At 34.3% G+C, this 20739-nt stretch overlaps 1 protein-coding gene and 1 long non-coding RNA gene across 8 annotated transcripts in view; one reads left to right on the forward strand and one right to left on the reverse strand.

The window, feature by feature from the left end:
• tspan9a (tetraspanin 9a) overlaps positions 1 to 20739 on the reverse strand; it is a 390559-nt gene that overhangs the window by 12716 nt on the left and 357104 nt on the right. For all 7 annotated transcript variants that reach the window (XM_087293026.1, XM_087293025.1, XM_087293028.1 and 4 more), the window contains 2 exons: positions 3236 to 3337; positions 3004 to 3135 (listed from right to left, as the gene is read on the reverse strand). In XM_087293026.1, coding sequence (XP_087149152.1) covers positions 3004 to 3135; positions 3236 to 3337 — 234 coding nt within the window. The remainder of the gene's footprint in view (positions 1 to 3003; positions 3136 to 3235; positions 3338 to 20739) is intronic.
• LOC147832756 (uncharacterized) lies at positions 10921 to 16330 on the forward strand. The gene is made up of 3 exons (XR_015514784.1): positions 10921 to 11127; positions 12330 to 14038; positions 15146 to 16330. It is a non-coding gene; the product is annotated as an uncharacterized LOC147832756 (long non-coding RNA).

Consider the following 20739-nt stretch of genomic DNA (forward strand, 5'->3'; position numbering starts at 1 on the left):
TTGATAATATTCAATTACATTTATTTGTATCACACTTTTCACAATAACTATTGTGAAAAGCAGCTAAAGGTTATTTACTATTAAATAATATTTATAATTATTAAATAGTTATTACATTATTGCATTACAATCAAATTCAGAAAAGCTACAGGTTAAAATAGCTTTATTAGTTACTATTAACTTGGGCCAGACAGAATCTGCGGACATTTTTTGCTATTCCGTGGAGAATTTTGTAAAAAATCTGCAGATTTATGTGGAATGATTTTAGGAGTATCATAACTAAAAACTTAATATATGAAATAAACACCTTTTTAACTTTTATTTAATGTTTGCAATGCAAATCCAATTAGAACTAATTTTCAGCTTAAAATACCACACTAATAATTTGTATAACTCTTTGAAAATGCCCCTCTTAGGCTTTCAAAACGTGCAGCAAATTAAAGTGAGACTGCCCTTTAAAATAAATGTAGTGAAGCATACATGAAATGTGTAGGAACATCTTCAATTTCACATATGGCAGCATTTTTAATGCTCAATGAAAAAGAATAAATGCACATTCAGTGATATTTATATTGAATGCTATGTGGGGAAAAATTCAAAACAGCTTTGAGTTGGTGGTGGTGTTGTGGGATGCTTTATTGAAAAGGAAATTCATTTCCAGCACAAGCAAAAAGTGTGACGGTAATGCAATATAATACCTTCCGATATGGTAAAACATGTCTCTGCAAACAGCCTCACGTTAGAGTTTTTTGACTAATTTCTCTTGTTCTGTGAATTAAAAACTTTATGTTGGGTTGCTGTTTAACGTCTGGGGGTGAAGATAAATTTAACAATTTAACGGCTTATGGTTTCAGGCTAACTTGACTACAAATGCGTCCTTGTGTAATTTTCATCCCAGCAAATGGTGACATTTACTCAAATTCTTTCTCTTGCGGCAGTTCCACAAACTTCAAACACTCCTCGTTCTGCCTTAATGAAAAAATTGCGTTTGAAAAAACATTAAGAGTTCACTAAAAGGAAATGCCTCATCCGCACACACTCCATTAGAAGCTCTGTGGTAACTAAAAGCTGCCGATAAGAAGGTGCGACAGCTTGACGTGCAACATCAGCTACTGATGTAGAGCTCTGTCAATGGCACAAAAATATTGCCACAAGAGACCATTGCCCTCTTCACAATCTCATTCAAACATTCAGTACATTAAAATGAGTTTTCATAAGCTAAATCATCTCCTGTAGGAAAGACAAATGCGTTGAGTACCCAAAAGTGAGCAGAAATACATAAAGATACATGGGTCTGGCACTTTATAGACACACTTAGAGCTTCTTCCAACAGAGAAGTCTTAAATCTATGGCTTTTACTGCCTTTCATTTATTAATAATAACTCTTCTCAAGGACAGAAAAGAGAAAGAAAAGAGAAGTCGTCTCAGTTATTACCTCCAGTCCTTTCTTTGATCCCATCCCATTTCTGAGATGTACTTTTAATGGACACAAGAGTTTAAACACAAATGTATTCCAAATGAGGGCAATTAAATGGAAAGTGGTGCGTTCGAAATGTCACCTGTCTTTGCTGGGTGTTGATCGACAGGCCATCTGACCAATCAAACCACTGATATTACATGCTATCTAAAGCAATTCAGCATTTTGTCTGCTTAACAAACTTAAAATTAAACTAATTGGTAGATTTACATTGGTAGACTTGAAAATTAAAACAGTTTTAATATGAGACTTTCAACATAGACAACAGGTGCCCAGAGAGGCTGTGGAATATCCAAATTTGATGTAAAAAGGTATTTTCAGATAAAAGTTCACCGAGACCGAGATGACAAGATGTACACACTGGTTGGTTACTTTATTTTACAATAGCACAATGTTTTGTGGTAGTTGTGAGTACGGTATACACAAGTAGACTCTTATTCAGTTACAAATAATGTCTTACTTATGTCTGTATGACTAAAAATCGCAGGGAAAAAAATATTCAAAGATGATTTCTTGGATTTACAATTTTTTTTTACGTTAAGTGGCTGTAAACAATTTATTTAGGCTGAATTTGAACACACAAATAAGGTTGATCATTACTCGCATTAAAGCTAATGAGATCAGACTGAGTAACTAACAGAGTGTTGGTTTCATACTGATTACTTTATCAAGCAATGTTTGTTTTCAACTTGCACTCGCTGCATTTAAAAGTAGACACTTCAAGCGTTCTATAGATATATGTCTCATGTCTGTGTGTTTTGTTTTCGCAGAGTTTCAGTGCATTTTACTGACGCGTTTCTAAAGAAGAAATGAAAGTATGCCTACACTGTTTGTTTTTCTTATTTTTCAAAAGCACACACATTTGTTGTTGTTGTGAGTATATACAAAAAAGTAGACACGTAACAGATTCGATTAATGTATTACTCTTATCTGTAGGATCAAAACTGAAAGTGTAATTTACGTTCTTTTCGGCATTATCAGGAGAAGACGCCTTAAAACGCTTATATGCGGTCTTTGACCCCTGGGGGTAAATACAACATATAAATTGTTTGTAACAATTTTGCAGACATCATTTTTTTAAGATACATCATATAACTGGTCACAGTGATATTCTGGACAATGAGCGCCTCTATCACCGTGATATAACTGTAAATAAAACAGTTGCTAACTGTCTATAAACAGAAGCTTGCAACGGTTGCCCTGCCTATAAGCTCTTCAGATAAGTCCACTGCTTTTGGATCTGACAGTGATGAGCTGCTCTATGTGTGAAAGTTGAAGATTTTTTAAGTTGACATGATGTCAAAAACACGTGCGGCGCTTCAGAATACACAAGACACAAGTGTAACGGTTGCTAAACGGGTGTTTACATTGAAAAACAATAGAAAAGTTGTGTTAGAGGGATAAAAAAAAAAATTCTATGTGAACGGCCCCTTAAAGTGTGTTTATTTTTTTCTTCTTCTTCTTCTTACTAAGTGTGATGACATTTGTCAACACTGTTATTTGTTTAAATGCATGTTTCCACTCACCCGTGTCCAGAACATGTTGGTGGAGTTGCGGCCACACTCCTGATAATGTTCTTGACAGCAGCGGTCAGGCACAACCTTTTCTTTCAGGGCATCATGCCAATCTGTGTACCCGGTGACACCACAACACTTCCACTGCCATGCAGGAGGAGAGCAAAATAAAAAAAAGGTCAACAAAACTTTATTAAGTTCGGCAGGTATAAGAGAATATTTTCAGGACTGTCACAAAGATTACCTCGGCTTGGATGATATTCCAGGCATTTCTCAGCCCAATGTTGTTGTCTGTGTTGTAGAGGGCAAGGCCATCTTTCAGGTCCTGCTTTGCATTCTCACTGACCTGTGAACAACAGGAGGAAAAGTTTAACCACAAATCCAATCTTAAGAGCATTAATATTTCAGTCAGGCCTTATATAGAGTGTATAGAGTGTAATGGTACACATCCTTGTTAGAAATTTGTACAAAACATATTGTATAATGTGTTGATGGAACCACTGCAAGCAGAATTTAATCTAGGTTTTCATTAATGTATTCATTTTAAAGGCACAGTCTCTAATTGTTTTGTGGCTAAAGGGGATTTATTGAATCAAATAAAGGTGTAGTTTGATGAAGCTGTGACTAAAGGCTGGTTTATACTTCTGCTAGCTGTTTGTGTTGCTCTGCAATAACACTCCCAAAACACTAGGTGGCAGCAAGGTTTTTAAGTTCTTCAGTGTCTACTTTCTTCGCAGGTGTTTTGTGAATGTTACCTCAACGTACAAGTAGCTAAAACTCGCTCATTCTGAGGTGGGAAACGGTGGACGTGCAACAACTTTAATCATAAGGTAAACACAAAACAAAAGTTTCTATATGGAGCTCCTTCACCGAACTCGACACTTGTAAACACTCGCTCCAATGGGTGTGTGTGGCTCTCGGCCCTGCTCACACTCGTCAGCGCTACCAAGCAGACCAATCACAGAGCTTGCATTACGTGCAAGGGGTATGCAAGTTCGGTTGCGCCGGACCACATGCGTTCGCTTGACGCAGAAGTATAAATCAGCCTTAAGTGTGGAATCATGGGAGTTGTCGTCTTTATTACACCCTAAGTTAGTTCATGGATGAGCTAAAGACTTATTAACATTATAGTATGAAGCAAGCAAACGAAAGTGCGAAAGTAATGAGAGACGCTGCACAAAAACAGCTCAGCTTTTATTATGCCACAGTCCACTGGTTCTTTCGGTCGTGATCATGTGGAGAGGAAGCACCACTGTTGTATCACACTAAATACATTTTAGGAATCTGTTTTAATACTGTTCTGTCGAATCTAATTAAAAAACAAAAACACAATAGCATATTTGGTACTTCTTGGTTTTTTATAAAACCAAACTGGAAAGGCTTAAGATGTCATGACAACACAGGACACGGTCTATGTTACTAATTAAAATGGGTTATTTCTCTGGATTTTAACACTCTTTGAAATATTTGAAATGACATAAGCACATGAGTCAGCTATATATATGGACATTTCAATGAAAAAAATCCTTGTGTTCTTGAGGAATTGATTGACATAGATTCTTATATCCCAACTGATCTTTTATTCTTTGCTATTTGCATTATAAAGTGCACGTCCCATCAAATAATCCCAAAAACTTTTGTGTTTTGTTTTCTCAATCTGTGTCTATTTTGTTAGGAAATTCGAACAATAAATGCTGTTTTCATGGTCGCTGATGTGAATTGATATGTCATTATCATTCCTTCCACTTTACCGCTAGTTTTAGCACCAAATGTCCATGAATGAACATCTCATCTCATGTAATCGCTCAATCAGAACTCCAACCAAAGAAAGACATCAATAAAACAGCTTGTAAACAATATGTCACAAAGCAAAACAATATTTACTTCAGGCAAGCCATATAGCATCAACAACATGCTCATTCACTAGAGAAATAAACTCTAGTGAAGAGCCTTTCTCTAAATATTTGCACGATATTAGACCACAAATCCATTATTTTTTACTTCAAGGAATAGTTCACTCAAAACTCTTGTCCTCAAAATGTTGGTATACAAACAGATGATTCTAACCATTATATGGTTGTTACTGAACCATTATATATGATTATAATTATTATATGGAGGCAACATCTCCAAGATGGCCTTAACAATTACTATTTGAGTGTTTACAAGGCTATCTTTGGGATGTTTTCTTCATATCTCTGTTGTCTTATACAACAGAAAACTTCACAGAAATATTTCCACTGTTCTCAGAATTTTTATAGTCTCTCTGTTCCTTTTGTTCACACTGAATTTGGTAAAAAAGGCTTTTTCTGTAGGCATGCATCTCCATCTGGTTGAAATATGCTTCAATTCAATTCTTTGGATCATTCTGAGTCAATCACTCAGCAATCTGAGGGTGATTCTGTGATTTGTAATTGTTTTAAGTGTTTTTAATGTATAGTTTGTCCCATAAATTCTGTAAACTCTGTCTCGCTGCTTGCTTTGGCCAGGACAGATTATTAGTCCCAGAGAGTATAAAATTAAAAAAACAAACCTTTATAGTGTTTTTTTTTTTTCTACAGTCAAAGTCAGTAGGATACCGTCTACCAATACTCCAAAATACTCCTCTAAATATCTTCTTTACATTTTTATTTTTAGGTGAACTATACCTGCATTTTACATGCTATTTGCACTTAAAGAATGATTTTTGTTGCTTGTTCAAGCTACTTATTTAAAATGAACTGAATCAACACAATTCTTTATTTTTTATTTTTTAGGAGGGAAACTTCCTTGTTTTATGCTCAATCCACTTATTACCTAATTTCTTCTAGTTGTCCCAAGACAAATCGATTATGTGGAACCCAACATTTTTTTTTTACAGTGTATGTATTTAAATCAGTTTGTCATTAAAAAGATATTAAAGCCACAGAGTAAAACAAAAAACTAGTGGAAACATTTTTATAGTTAGATTTAGATATTTTTTTTGAATGTAAAACTTTCTCATATATGTGCTTTTTACTTCATGATTGAATGTTATTATAATTATAAATATTTATTACAAACTATATATTTTGTTCAATATAATGATTTGGGATGTGTTGTTAATTATTGTGCAACAGGGCACATTACACCACCTGAAAAAAGTCTTGTCATCAATCTCAGTTGTAAGTGCAACAAATATTAACCTGACTATTAAAATGATCTAGCAATATAATATTAAAATGATCTAGTTGATCATTTGAAAAAGTGGCAGAAGGTAGATTTTTCAGATGTATCATCTGTTGAACTGCATCCCAATCATCACAAATACTGCAGAAGATTCTCACAAAAATCAGTCAAGTTTGGTAAAGTAAAAATCATGGTTTGGGGTTTACATTCAGTAAGGAAGCATGCGAGAGATCTGCAGGAGTGGATGGCAACATCAACAGCCTGAGGTGACATTTGTGCTGCCCATTACATTACAAACCACTGGAGAGGAGAAATTCTTCAGCAGGATAGCGCTCCATCTCATACTTCAGCCTCCACATCAAAGTTCTTGAAAGCAAAGAAGGTCAAAGTGCTCCAGGATTGGCCAGCTCAGTCACCATACATGAACATTATTGAGCATGTCTGGGGTAAAATGAAGGTGGATGCAGTCCTCCAAGCTCATGGGGCACATACACAATACTCACTGCAGCATGACTTTATATTCTATACTGTACATTATTTCTGTTAAGTGACAAGACTTTTGTTTAAAAAAGGCAGACTTTACTGTTCTAATTAAATAATTCAAAATCAAGGCATGATCATATTTTATTTTGGTAAAATAAGCGTAATCTAGAGGCCTTTGCCTTTCATATAAGCCACTTCTGATACCAAATGATCAACTAGAAGTCAAGTATTATTTGTTGTTCCTAAAACTTGGATAGGCGACAAGACTTTTGTCAGGAAGTGTAAATAATTTACAGCATTAACTGAGATGCACTTATTAAACCTTAAGACGATCATCATAATAAGTAAACATGCAAAGACAGAACCACAATTTGTTCTGTAAAAACAGACACACTTAACACAGAATTGTTATTAAATTATATATACACTACCACACATAATGAAGAATACTATGCGTGTCCTTAGAGAAATATTACCTGCTTGTCTACACTAATAAGATGCCTGCGTTTAGTCAATACCTGCTATCGGGATCTTGCCTACTGCATCAAATGAATGTAATTAGCATCATTAATTGACTGGCATAGTGAGCGGAGCATTTAAAAAAGCCTGTCATTATTGACGCTGGAAGACAACATACTCATATCCGCCACTTTAGAATCGGTATCATTTCCCCCTCGGCTGGGATAGATAAATATTTCACCGGCAGTTTTAATGAGGTGTACGATCTCACATTAGTGGTTGAGCGCACTTTGGCCCAGAGCGTCGGAAGTGTGGGGTGATTACAGTTTGACAGAGCGGGCTGGTCCTCATACTGACGCACACTAGATTAACGTCATTTCAGCCCAGAGAAAACAGCACATACTGGAATTTCAGGCATATTTCCAGTGAAAGATAGTCTCTCATGCAGAGCTATAAATAAGATGTATAGAGATAATATCTGTACTTTCAGCTTTAACGTGATTTATCGTCACACTTTTTTTTATTGCTGTTGTATTTATTGTATTATCACAACAGTCACTGTTCTGCTCACACTGGAAAAACTTTTGGGAAAGGATGTTGTTGGTGGTTGATTATTAAGCATGAAATAATCCATTACGTTTCTATAATTTAAATAAATACATAAATAAAATCCTCTTTAAATTCAATGTCTGCTAAATGCATGAATGTAAAAATATATGTGCATTTTAAACGGATACTATCCACAAATTGTGGATAATGCAGCAATTTTTAGCTTAGCATTACTGCTAATATACCACCCTCATAAACTACGACCAATCGTTCATCCAATTCACCTATAGTGCATGTCTTTGGACTGCGGAGCACCCGGAGGAAAGTCACCCTACATGAGGAGAACATGCAAAATCCACACAGAAATGCCAACTGGACAAGCTGGGACTCAAACCAGTGACCTTCTTGCTGTGAGGCTACAGTACTAACCACTGCGCCCCCATGCAGCTCATAGCTTATACCAACCATAAAACTGTTAATACTTTTTAATTTATATATATATATATATATATATATATATATATATATATATATATATATATATATATATATATATATATATATATATATATATTTAATTGTGTTTTTTGTAAAAGTGCCTGCTAAAAGCATTCACTTAGGCCTAATCCCAATTTTACCCCTTAGCCCTTCCCCTTACCATTACCATTACTACTCGTTTTGCGCATTCACATGAAGGGGTGTCTTAATTTTCTTTAGCTTGAGGGTGTAGGGCTAAGAAAAAGGGTTAGATAGCCCTTAAAACTGAGGGCTCTATTTTAATGATCGAGGTGCAAAGTCTGAAGCGAATCCACTTTTGCTAATTTAAGGATGGAAATATACGCTCTGCGCTGCAGTGCAGGGTCTAACAGGGCTGAGCTTATTCTCTTTATGAGTTATGGTTGTGTTTTGAGAATAAACCAATCATAGTCTCATCTCCCATACCCTTTAAGAGTCCGTTGCATTATGCCATGGCACATTTGCTATTTAAATGGCGGACTTTGTAAGTGGAAAAAACTGAACTCTTTACTAGCAAGTAAACAGTTAAACAGAGCATCTGCAGCACAAGGATAATGAGCCTCCTTCAGTTGGCCTTTACTTTTACTTTCTATTTCTCTTATTTGTGGATAAGGAAACTGTGCTGTACGTACAGACATCCATTAGCCTACATAATTAATTTAGTTTGTTAGGCGCAAAGACTTGTTTCAAAACTATTTCTAATTTCAGTTCTAATTTCCAGCAAACGAATAAATGAACAATAATAACGAAGTGTGGTCGAACGAGTTGTATCCAAACACACGTGCTATGCCCCATATGGTCTAAAATCTGACAGGTGGACAAATCTAAGCTTTTTTTAAGTAAAACAAATATAAATATAATAAATAATACTGTGAATAATAATAACATTATGCAAAAGCAAATTGTCTTGAATTAACTGACAAAAGCCCCGAGATGAAGAAGGCATGAAGGCAGTGGGTGTGAAAAGATATTTGATTTTTAAGCAATGTTTAAGCGAGGCGCACAACTAACACGCTTTGTACTGGAATTTAAACCTGCTTTCAGCAGGTCAATTATGCAGTCTTTTTTAGTTCTTCAAAAATAGTAACGCACAAACAATGTGCCTTAACACACCTCTTTTCTTGACCGGAACAACCAGGAGTCAACAAAGTGGCGCAAATGAATTAGCTATTTCAACAACGTGGCAGAAAACAGGAAAATTAAGGTTGCGCTTGTCTGAAATTAGCAACACGTCCGGGCAAACACTTCCTGCACCTTTTTGCGCCGGGATTATGATAGGGCCCTGGAAATTTTAAGGACCACACTCGAAACAAACAGGTAAGAAATTTTCACAAAACACACCATCAACAGCAGCATGGCTGCACACGAAAGTAAAAAGATGCACAAATAAGCATTTTTGTTGTCGTTATTATGAATTTTTACTGCAAACAAGCATATGTTTTAATACATTCATAACTGCATTTGTGTTTTACCATCAAGCTTAAATAATAAAAAAACAAAAACGCTAAAATAAAAAAAGATATATACCAAAAAATAAATAAATAAATGCAGCTAGAATAATCACAGCAGTCACCATTGTCTGATCTCATATGAAGCAAGAGATCGCGATGACATATGATGACGTGTGCAGGTGTTGTAGTGTAAATATTGAAGCTGTTCCCCTTCGCACTCTGTTTTAAGGGCCAAGTGGAGGGGGAAGGGGTAGGGGTACAAAAATAGAATTGGGATTTGGCCTTAATATGTACTTAAAAAGAACCTTGAATGAATTTAAAAATGCATAATATTTAAATGCATGTGTTGAAATAGAATGTCTGCTAAAGGCATACAAATATATTTTGAACGCACATTCTGGATTAAATCTGCTAAATGCATAACGTTAAACGTTAAGGCGCAGTATGGAGTAAAATAATGAATAATAGTAACCAGTGCCTACATTAAATGCCAACACCACTAATAGTTTGACAAACTGAAACATTCATGCTATGCAGCTTCTCTGTATGCAGAGGGAAATTATATAATGAAGTATATTAAATTTTTTATTCTTATAATCATTCACATTTATGGAGTAAAATTGGGCTAAAATGCCCTCTGGAGACCCGCGTCATGCCAAATGTTTTCCACATTCTTTTCATTCCATGATGAAATAAATTCAGCCGATGATGCAGAACGCCAGCAATAACACTGAGTCAAGACAAGATATTAAAAAGCTGTTGGAAGGCATATGTCTCTCTCTCTCTGTGTGTGGAGTGTGCGCTCATTAATGCTCAACATTTTTCCTTGTGGGTTTTGCTGTGTGAGAAGCCCAGTTTCACAATGGAGAGAATAAAGCGAAAAGGTGAATAAGCAACATCATCCTTCTCGGCAGAAACATCTTGAGACCACCGAGTCTCATTATACAAGAATACATCAAAGAACACTCTCGACTCCATCAGGGTACAGTGTGACATCACTCCTTTCATATCTCACTCGAAAACGCATGATAATCCGCACTGTTTGGTAATGGCTGTTCTTTCATTCCTAAAGAAAAGAGTCTCCATTACCCAGCACGCGAGACTCTCATGGCTCACACGGTCCAATTACAATTAGGCTCAGAGTTACAATAAACTCTTAATCAGCTTGGGCATGAAAAAGCCACGCAATTCTGGTCATCCTGTTCAAACAGCAAAATAGCATGTCTAATGGAGAAGAGCTACATGTGAGACTAAGCCTTTCTAATACTAAGAGCTGAGTAGGGCTACTAGAAGAGGGCATTTTGTTATTTTTTTCTTTCTTTTTGGACAATAATTAATTTTCTTCCAGGGTAGTGAAAGTAAATGTGTACTATAAGCCAGGTCATAAAAAAATAAAGGGGGAAAAAAAACAGTAAATACTAGAAAAAGTTTGTGGTCAGCATTACAAGTACAGATACCCTAATAAAATATTTATATAAAACTCCTTTTCAATTTTACTTCAGTAAAATTGACTTCAAATGCATTTAAAGGGGTGGTCCAGAGTGCATTTTTAAGGCTTGGTTGTGTTTATAAGACGCAACGCAATGTGTGCTCATGCTTCATTTGTAGAAAATCATGTTGCTTTTATATATTTCTTACCTTGATTATTTACAGCTACTTGGCTGGAATAGGAAAACTACTGTCATATTTCTTAGTTTCTCAGAAAGGCCCACCTTCAAGAGGCTCTGATTGGTAAGCTAACATAATGTGCTGTGATTTGCCGATTCACAGTTGCTGTATCAGTTTGTGCCTGAATAAGACAAAAAATTACAAAGACACAGCTGAACCTCATGCCTGCTCTCTAAAAGCAAAGTCTGACAAGTGGCTTTCATATACATTCTCAATTAACATGTGAAAGTAATATGAAATGTTCACATATCTTTTGCAAGTTCGTTATTTGAGATGCAGAATGCAGGGTAAGCGGCTGCATAGTGAGACACTGCAGCGCTGGTGAGGATTGTGGGTGTTTATAGCGGTTTGATGAATAAATAGGAAATTGTAGCTAAATTGTTAATGGTGCCAAACAGCATTTTCCGTTGTTTACGTTCTTGCTACAACATACAGTTAATGCTAGAAACTATGGATGTAATTGATCAATTTTAACAAATAAAAATACTTACAGGTTGTGGATCACAATCCACAGCTTCATCTTTTATGGTTGGAGTTGCTCCTTCTTTGAGGAGTTTTTAGCCAAACCCAGCACTGAACTGAGAGAGATTCTGGAAGTTCTCATTTGTCAAATGCTAGAGCTATAACTTTATTATAATTCTCTAGTACATAATTACAATTAAACTTTAAGCACTTCTCTCTTTGTGTTGTGTCCTTTGGAAGCCCAAATACAGAAACAGAAGATTATCTGTGGAAATAGCAACGTTTGGATGACATTTTAGCTTTCACAGATAACATTACAGTGACTCTGGCCATGCTCCTTCGCTGCGCAGGGTATGTGTGCAAGGTGAATGCACATAACTGGAAGCCGTTGTGATCTCACTAACCTGGATGTATCTTTTTGTTGTCCCCAAACTTCCTTTGATGTAGGCTTTGCTAGGCTAACTAAAAGCCAAGGTCTTGCTTTGCAGTGAACTTTGAGCGTATTACATTCAGAGATGTTGTTTATGTTAACACAGCTACATTACACATCAACTAAAGTTTAAAATATGATATCGTAGTGGACCACCCCTTTAAGTATTAAAGTTTCAGTAAAAAAATACATGCATTTAAAAAAAAAAGTTGCTAGTTTAGGATCTATTTTTTAATCCATTCAACCAATCAAGATCTGGCAGGGCATTTCTAGCTTAGCTTAGCATAAATAATTAAATTGGATTAGACCATTAGCATCTTGCTCAATTTTTTTGATACATTTGTGGCTGAAACAGTCCTTAGCATCAAGCATTATACTTGCACCACCAGTTATAGTCTGTGTAATATCATTGTGCTTGCTGCAAACATTGTAAGGCAGCAAAGTTCCTTGATTACTACGCCGGAATTTAAGTATAATTCCAAGCCAAATGTATCAAGAATTTCATTTTCTGTTGGTCTTAGTACATAAAGTAACCACAAAAGAGTCAAGCTTTGAATAGGAACATTATCGTAACTCTTTATATAAATATATTTGGCAACACTTTATTTTAATTGTCCGGTCCATTTGAGTATAAGTAGACTGCTAAATATCTGTTGATACTGCTCCTTCAACAGACATTTAACTGACTATGAGAAACTTTGCAAGTACATGTCAACTCACACTAACCCTATGATATACTATACATAAACCCATAAATACAAATAAAACAATTTTTAATACGAATTTCAGCAAACAAACACCCTTAATGTGTTTATTCCTTTATTGAGATTTTCATGTCCATGATTACTTTCACCATCTCATCCAGGGAAACTCCTGAGATAAATAAGTTATATCTCTGAACTTTAATAATAAATCTAAATAAAATGTTGCGCGTCACACCTCCTTTACTCAGCCACAATCACTTCTGAGAATTCTCAAGCAAGTTTTGCTTTCAAGTCTGCATCGATGCATCCTTGATATCAAAAATGCATCAGGGAAGTTTCACGCGGCCTCCGTTCTTGAGGTCTTGAGTGTTGGAACTGAATTTGATGATGACGTTACACGAGAACACAAGGACACAAGAACGCATATTGAGAAACAGCCACTGTAAGAGACTTCTTACATGGATAGTTCATCCAAAAAGGATCATTGATTAAGAATGCTGTTTGCTGGCACCTTCCATAGTAGCAAAAAATAATAATAAATACAATGGAAGTCAATGGGTACCAGCTTTTTTCAAAATATCTTCCTTTTTTATAAAAAAAAAAAAAAAAACTGAAAATGTTTTAAAAAGTTGAAGGATAAGTCAGAATTCTCTATCCCTTTATTAACTTTTGAACGGTGTAGTAGGGTAATGAGAAAATTATTTCAACACCTTAGCAAAAGCCTGGGAACAATCATGAACTTCTGGGAGAAAAAGTTACAGAAAGTCAAGGAAATTCACTGGTCAAAAGGTGTGGGAATATAATTTTTGCAACAGACATGTTTAATAATCCTGTCATCTCTCTTTTCATTTGAAAAAACCCAGTGGAGGATGTTGCAATGCCTTTATTTTCTGACATAAGAAAGTTGTCCTGTCCTCATAGTTCCATATAAAAGGAAAAGTACTGCTGAGATGGTGTTCTCCTCCGTTCGCCATCTTGCTAGTCCTAAGGGACAAGCTATGCTAATGAAACATACTGTCAGAAGCATCATATTATGCAGAAAGTTAATTAGCTCTTCTAAACACTGAGTTCATGAAAAGAGCACCAGTGTGAATGAAAGGTTACCGCAAAGAAGTTACGATAATGTCATGTAAATCTACACAAAGTATGATGAAGCAGTGTAGCTATGATTGACCAGGGCTGCGTTTCCCGATAACGATTGATCTTAGCACTTAAGAGCGTTTTCTACGAGTCATTTTGCGAACGTTCGTTATTGTTTCACGTGCGTTTCCCAAAAATGCACTTAACACAATTGCACGTAGCCCAGCTTTAAGTGCAACTTAGGAGTCGCTATCCGTTTGTTAAGTGCTGAAATGTCACGCTATAGAATGGCTCGTTATTGTTGCACATGTTATAGCAATCCATATAATTCTTCTTCTACTTGTGTGAATGTATATTCAACTCGAATAACATAAAAAAAAATATTTTTGAGCCAGTTTAAAAACATAAATTAACTGGAAATGTCGTACTGTAAAAACACTGTCTTGCTCCAATCTCGCATAAAACTAATTCTAACAGTCCTTGCCGGAAATGACATCAGCATCATTTTCGATATTTATATGAAACCTTAATTAAGTAGAATTATTTATCAATTTCTTTATCAAAAATTGATTATCTCACATCAAAATAAATAAATAAGTAAATAAATAAATAAATAAATAAGCTCTTACATTTATTTTTGAAAAGTTTAGCCTAATTATCCCCACCTGATGTGCATTTGCTAATAGGAAAAAAATATAAATAAGCACATACCTAGGGGTGGAGACACTAGCATTTAAATGTGATTTAAATCACATTAAATATTTTCTGTTAAATACAACATATGTAGCCTACTACCCTCGAAATGTCCATATACAACACTGTAATTTTTTTTTTCATTCTAACATTTATTATGTAATTTTTATTTTTTTCTTTATTCATTATTATTTGTATATTGAATTGTGTAATGTGTAGAAAATATAAATGAATAGAGATATACGTACAAATAAAATGAATAATGACTTTGAAGAGAAGTAAATTGTAGGTGCAATTTGCCGGTTGTCCAGCAGGTGCCCTCATAACTCTGTCTCCTTACGATGCACTTAAGGCTTTACGATTACTCCAGAGCACTCGTAGATCCACTAAGATTTTCAAGTGCTACTTAAGTTATGATACTTTTGGGAAACAGACCGTAATATTAAGATCAGTCGTACGATCATTTCTACGAACTTCTTAGGCTTACGATGCTTTTGGGAAACGCAGCCCAGCTCAGTTGTGTGTTCGTATCTAAAACATTTAAACGTACAACTTTTTAGTTAGCACCCCTTACCATTCCTCTTTAAACTCAGCATACTGTAAACTAGCGGTCAAAAAGTGAATGGAGCATATGTTTCCCATGGCCTGTGGCTGCTTGTGGCTAATGCACAGCTCATTAGGAGTTTGTATACCTGGCCTTGGGTTGTGTTTAAATAATGTCCGTCCAGTTGGATGCAGTCTCATAATCGCACAGTCCAAAGGCATTTCAGCCGGCGCAAGCATCTGGATCAAGTGAATGACCTAGCGGCTCGGTGTTTGATTTGTAATCATTCCTCTCGTGGGTTTCCTATGTTCTCAGGCAACTTGTGTATGTAAAGATGTTAGTGTTTGTTTGGGAATGTGGAAGGGTTTGACCTGAGGGTCAGATGTTATATGTGGCTAATAGATGACATCATTATCTATACCAACAGTTCTGGGAGCGGATGCAAGAGAGAATGCTTATACGTGGAGAAGTGTGTGTGCATGTGTTTGAGTCTCCAGAGTGTGGACAGGTTTGGACAGGTTTGTCATATTGTTGCCCTGAGGGCTCAGGTTTTGTGGAGATGTGTCAGCACAATGTGTGTGCGCGCTGAGGGAAGCCTGCTGTTTACTAAAGTTGAGGAAGAGGAAGATGAGGGCAGACAGCAGATTCTTCACTGCCCGTCACCTCTGCCTATGCTAACAAATAAAAGTTTTCAGCAATTTAGAGACTGCAAACACAAACCTTTCTAACTTGAAGGTTAAGTTATTTATTTTTTAGTTCACCCAAAAAGGAAATTCCTGTATTTGTTTTCTCCCTAGAAGCTCCCCACCTACAACCTATTTCAAATATGAAATTTTGTCCACTATTTCAGTTGAACTGAGGTGCATGAGGGCTGTCTATCTTATCTATATATCTTCTGATGACAAACAATAATTCTGACCTCTTCATCAAACTATACTTCTTGCTGGACTCTACTCAAGTGAGTTCATGAGGGGTAGATGTAATCACAAAATGTTGGGGCAGAACCTAAAAAGAACATGTCTGCTTCAATCTAGTGTACAAAAACTTGCGGCAGAACCAAACGAGACCCAAAAATGTGCTACACAGAACTACAGGGTATATAAAGGAGTCAGAGAGTGAAATTCAGTACCTTTTAAGATCTTTTTTATGACCCTTTTCATACATTTTAAGGGTCACACTTTACAATAAGGTTCATTAATTAATGTTAATTAATGCATTTACTAACATGAACAAACAATGAACAATACATTTACTACTGTATTTGTTTATGTTAGTTAACGTTAGTTAATGAAAATACAGTTGTTCATTGTTAGTTCATGTTAACTCATGGTGCATTAACTAATGTTAACAAGCATGGACTTGAATGTTAATAATGCATTAGTAAATGGTCAATTATGATTGATAAATGCTGTACATGTGTTGTTCATGATTAGTTCATGTTAGTAAATGCATTAACTAATGAACCTTATTGTAAAGTGTTACCATTTTAAGACCTTATCACCAGTTAAGGTTTCAACCGGTAACATTGGCAACATTTTAATTTGCAGTATATTTAGCAAAATAAAGACTGTAGCTATGTTTCCATCCAAAAATGCAAATTAACTTTATGCACAAAACGGTCACACTTTACAATAAGGTCCATTAATTAATGTTAATTAATGCATTTACTAACATGAACAAACAATGAACAATACATTTACTACTGTATTTGTTTATGTTAGTTAACGTTAGTTAATGAAAATACAGTCGTTCATTGTTAGTTCATGTTAACTCATGGTGCATTAACTAATGTTAACAAGCGTGGACTTGGATGTCAATAATGCATTAGTAAATCTTCAATTATGATTAATAAATGCTGTTCATGTGATGTTCATGATTAGTTTATGTTAGTAAATGCATTAACTAATGAACCTTATTGTAAAGTGTTACCCACAAAACTTGATTATCGCATAAAAGACATGTGAATAAAGCAGCATTTCCATCCAACAAGTCAAAGCGAACAAAATCGTCACTTCCTGATTAACTAGCGCCAAATATTAACAGTAAAAACAGAATTTGCTGCAGTAGGAGAAGCTGCGTCAATCTTTTCTTCATCTAATAAATGACTTTAGAAGGACAATCCTGACACGCAGTGAATGTGGAGTGGCATTTGAAGGTGTCAGACGCGGAGCACAGATGCTCTTGATTCTAGAGGTCATTAATAATATAATAACACTAGTACTTAAACGGTAAGGTGTTTTACAATGACCAAAACAACAGTTCAGATGATTTACAGTATGCTCGGATGGCTGGTTTGTCCATTGACACACATTTTATCACATGATCTCTCATCACAAAATTTCACATAACCTTTTTTATTGCACATAGTGAAATTTGCGAGGTAAAAGTGTTTCCATCGTAGTTTATGTGCATCTTTTCTTATTGAATAAAAAGTTTATCCTACTCAGTCATGCGCATATGTTTTTTATGCGCATTTTGGCATTTCCATCAACCAGTTTTTAAAAATAGTATTGATGTATTCAGGGTTTAATTTTTAAATTTAAGTTAAATTTAAGATGTTTTAAGACCATTTTAAATGAAATTTTAGACCCATTAGGGGCTAAAGGCTAATGAATTTTTCAAATGGCCCAGATGAAAAGATTTTTAATTGCTCTTTTTTAAAAAATATATTATAATTTAATAGTACAATAATGCATTAATAATAAAAAATATACATTTTAGATTTTATTTCTTAACTAAATATTTAAATATTGTGTAAAACAAGCAAGCTCTACTTGTATCTGTACACTTTTTTTCCCAACATACACTTTCTTTAAAATAAAAAATGAACAAATGTTTTAAAAGTTTAAAAAACTATAATAAACTACATTTATGCACAACAATCTGTACAGGTCGTTTGGAGAACTTTTAAACAAATATTACTGTAAGGAAAATAATTAAACCATTATGATGAAAAGAGTTAATATGAACTTTTGAAAAATAAAAAGTTTAAGGTTTTTTTTTTTTTTTTTAGATGATTGTTGGTGATTGTATGAGTTTTGGCCAGATTTGGTAGCAATACATGAACAAAGGAAAATTAAGACCTCTTTAAAAAAGACTTAAGACTTTTTAAGGCCTAAAATTTGGATTTTGAGATTTAAGATATGTTAAGACTTGTTAAGACCCTGCAGAAACCTTGTGTATTGATCTTAATATTCCATGGCCAACTACAATTTTTTATTTATTTTTCACAAGCAAATTGGATGAATCCAAATTTAAGAATTTCAAATTTTAGAAACCAGAATTTGTTAGCTTATTTATTTATTTATTTATTTATTTATTTATTTATTTATTTATTTATTTATTTATTTATTTATTTATTTATTTATTTATTTATTTATCTATTTATCTATCTATTTATTTATTTATTTATTTATTTATGTATTTATTTATTTATTTATTTATTTTGTTTATTTATTTATTATAATTTATTTATAATTATTATTATATTTTTACAAGTACAGTAGGTAATTTTGCGTATCTTACATGGTGAGGCAACATTTTTACTTTCATCATGATCCACACAAAGATTCCACATAGCCCTACATAGCATCTGTTTTTGTGATGCTAAATGCTAATTCACTTTCTTTCAGCAGGTGGCACCCATACAGAACAGCAAAAATAACAGTGTTTTCTTGGATGCTGTAGTAAACAAAGCAGTGTTAAGTCAAATAAAGCAGGATCATATCTTTTAAACTACAGGACCCCAAAATTTGCAGGCAAATTATATTCAGGCAAACATTATTTTCTTAAAACATAATGTACATGCAAACAACTATAAATTGTATAATTTTGGAGGATGAAACCTGCAAAAACAATAACTAAATAAATACACAAATATATAAATAAAAGACTAAATAACTCCATTAATTCCTGCATAAATAAAACATTAACTAAATAAATATTCAAATAAATAAATGAATCAACAATTACATACACATAATTATGCATAAATAAAACAATAAATACATAAAACAACTAAATAAATTAATGAATAAATAAATACACAAATTCCTGCAAAAATAAAACAATAAATAATTAAACAAATAAATATGCAAATAAATAATTAAATCTATATACAAATCTATAGAATAAAATTTTTTTAAATAAATAAATAATAAAAGAATATAAATTAATAGTGATTTGAAAGGGGGAAAATGTAGTTGAAATTTAGCATCTTATTCCTCCAATATTTGTGTAATTTATGTAATTATTTATCTGCCCGCATTATTAATTATTGAGATATTTATTTATGCAGGAATTTGTTGATTTTTATATACATTTATTGATTTATTTAAATATTTATTTATTATTTAATTTATGCAGGAATTTATGGATTTATTTACTCATTTATTTATATATTTGCGTATTTATTTATTTATTGTTTTTACAGGTTTTGTCCCTATACGCATGTATGGGTATGATTTAATTCATACAATAATCTTGTTTTAAATTTCAAAGCTTTGACTTACTTAGAACATATAATGACAATTCTTAAATTAAGAGGAATTCTCCTGTTAAGAATGTAGCTTTAAGACTTTTTCACACAAAGTAAAAAGCGGATATTTTAAAAAGCAATTAACAAGCCAGTTTTAAGATAATTAGTTTAAATTTGAATAAGTGTTATCAAACCTATTTTAAGATATTATTATCTTTACTAAAACCCAAGTTTTCTTATTTCAAAAAATATTACAAAGTGTAATTATCTTACTGCACTAGCAGATCATTTGACTTGTTTCTAGTCTGTATCTTCATAAATCATTCAATCATTTCTCGTATTCAGAGAAATCTCATATCTCTTCCAGTGTAGAATGAGGCCGGGGTGACCAAATTCCCATCTTAGGATGAACTATTCCATTACCAAACATTTCAACTGTGGAAATAATGTCCCATTAGAGCAAATAAAAGCTTCCCGTTGCAAGTGGCTGTCATGAGATGGTAATTTCCAGCCCAGATGATGGGCCAGACTCTTGATCAGCAAGGGAAAGTCTGGCCATGCTGCTAGTTGGCAAGAAATGCGCAGCATGGGTCCTACTGTCACGCCGTCAGGTGCTTTGAAACCTGGCCCGGAGTCTTTCGAAAAGCTGGCTGACCGTCATACACATGATCAGGCGGTTTACAAGACACATTTGCTACTTTCAGCTCCCGAAGTGGAAAACGGCTCTTTATATAGTAAAGCCTAATGTAAATTATTTCAATACAGCCACAGTGTTTTGTTGATTTGTTTAATGCGAGCAAATTGATTTAATTCAGAGCTAAAATCAGCAAGTAAACAAGCAACTGCAATAATGCCACCACATGAGATCACAAGCTTTACTCTTCCAGAATCACCGTGTAAATTGAAAATAAAAGCAAACACAACGGAGACTAGTGTTTTCTGCTACAAAATTATGAAACGAGTTTGGAGACCTTTAAAATGGTTGTGTTTCCACCCATCAATAACACTCAACTCATCACCTGCGCATGTGGGCTGCTCCTCATTTTTAGAGCATCCCTAATTGCGTCGCTTTTGCTCCTGTAATG

The sequence above is a fragment of the Danio rerio genome, chromosome 18, assembly GCF_052040795.2.
Source record: "Danio rerio strain M-AB ecotype USA chromosome 18, GRCz13ab, whole genome shotgun sequence".
Lineage (NCBI taxonomy): Eukaryota > Metazoa > Chordata > Actinopteri > Cypriniformes > Danionidae > Danio > Danio rerio.